This window comes from Rhinolophus ferrumequinum, chromosome 25 (genome assembly GCF_004115265.2).
Source record: "Rhinolophus ferrumequinum isolate MPI-CBG mRhiFer1 chromosome 25, mRhiFer1_v1.p, whole genome shotgun sequence".
NCBI lineage: Eukaryota > Metazoa > Chordata > Mammalia > Chiroptera > Rhinolophidae > Rhinolophus > Rhinolophus ferrumequinum.
Window position 1 is genome coordinate 34,832,784 of NC_046308.1, and position 506 is coordinate 34,833,289.

Below are 506 nucleotides of genomic sequence, written 5' to 3' on the forward strand. Positions count from 1 at the left end.
GAATTACAAAGCTAATTTTAATACTTTGGGGTGAGCCCCACAGGAATAAAAAACACTGGGAAGGGGTAACCCTCTCCTCCCCAGGAGTGGCCCAGGGGGAGAGGGGCTACCTGAAGGGAAGGAAGCACAAAAGGGACCCGCTGCAGACTCAGGGCAAAGAGAATGCCATCGGTGCTGGGACCTGTGAGCACTACAGGAGGAAACGCGAGCGTGGTGGGACTGGCTCCAGGCACACAGGCGAAGGGCAAGAGGGTTGGACACGAAGCCACAAAGCTACTTGGGTTCCTCCTTCTTCTCGTTTGCCTTTTTCTGCTTCTGCTTCATGATCTCCGAGTCCCTCTGCTTGCGGGCGGCAGCAGAAAGCCCGTCATCTCGGCGCTTTCCCTTAACCGAGTCGCTCTGCTTTTTCATATTCTTCTGGCGGGCGAGCTCGCGCTGGTTACCGCGGGTCATGGCGACGGCAGCGGCTCCGGCCTGCCTCTGTTGCGTCCCTTCGTACAGTACCT

General features: G+C 57.5%; 1 protein-coding gene across 1 annotated transcript; it reads right to left on the reverse strand.

The window, feature by feature from the left end:
- LOC117017629 (small EDRK-rich factor 2-like) lies at positions 1 to 506 on the reverse strand. The gene has a single exon (XM_033098066.1). It carries the CDS (start codon positions 451 to 453, stop codon positions 274 to 276), a length of 180 nt encoding a protein of 59 aa, XP_032953957.1. The 5' UTR covers positions 454 to 506; the 3' UTR covers positions 1 to 273.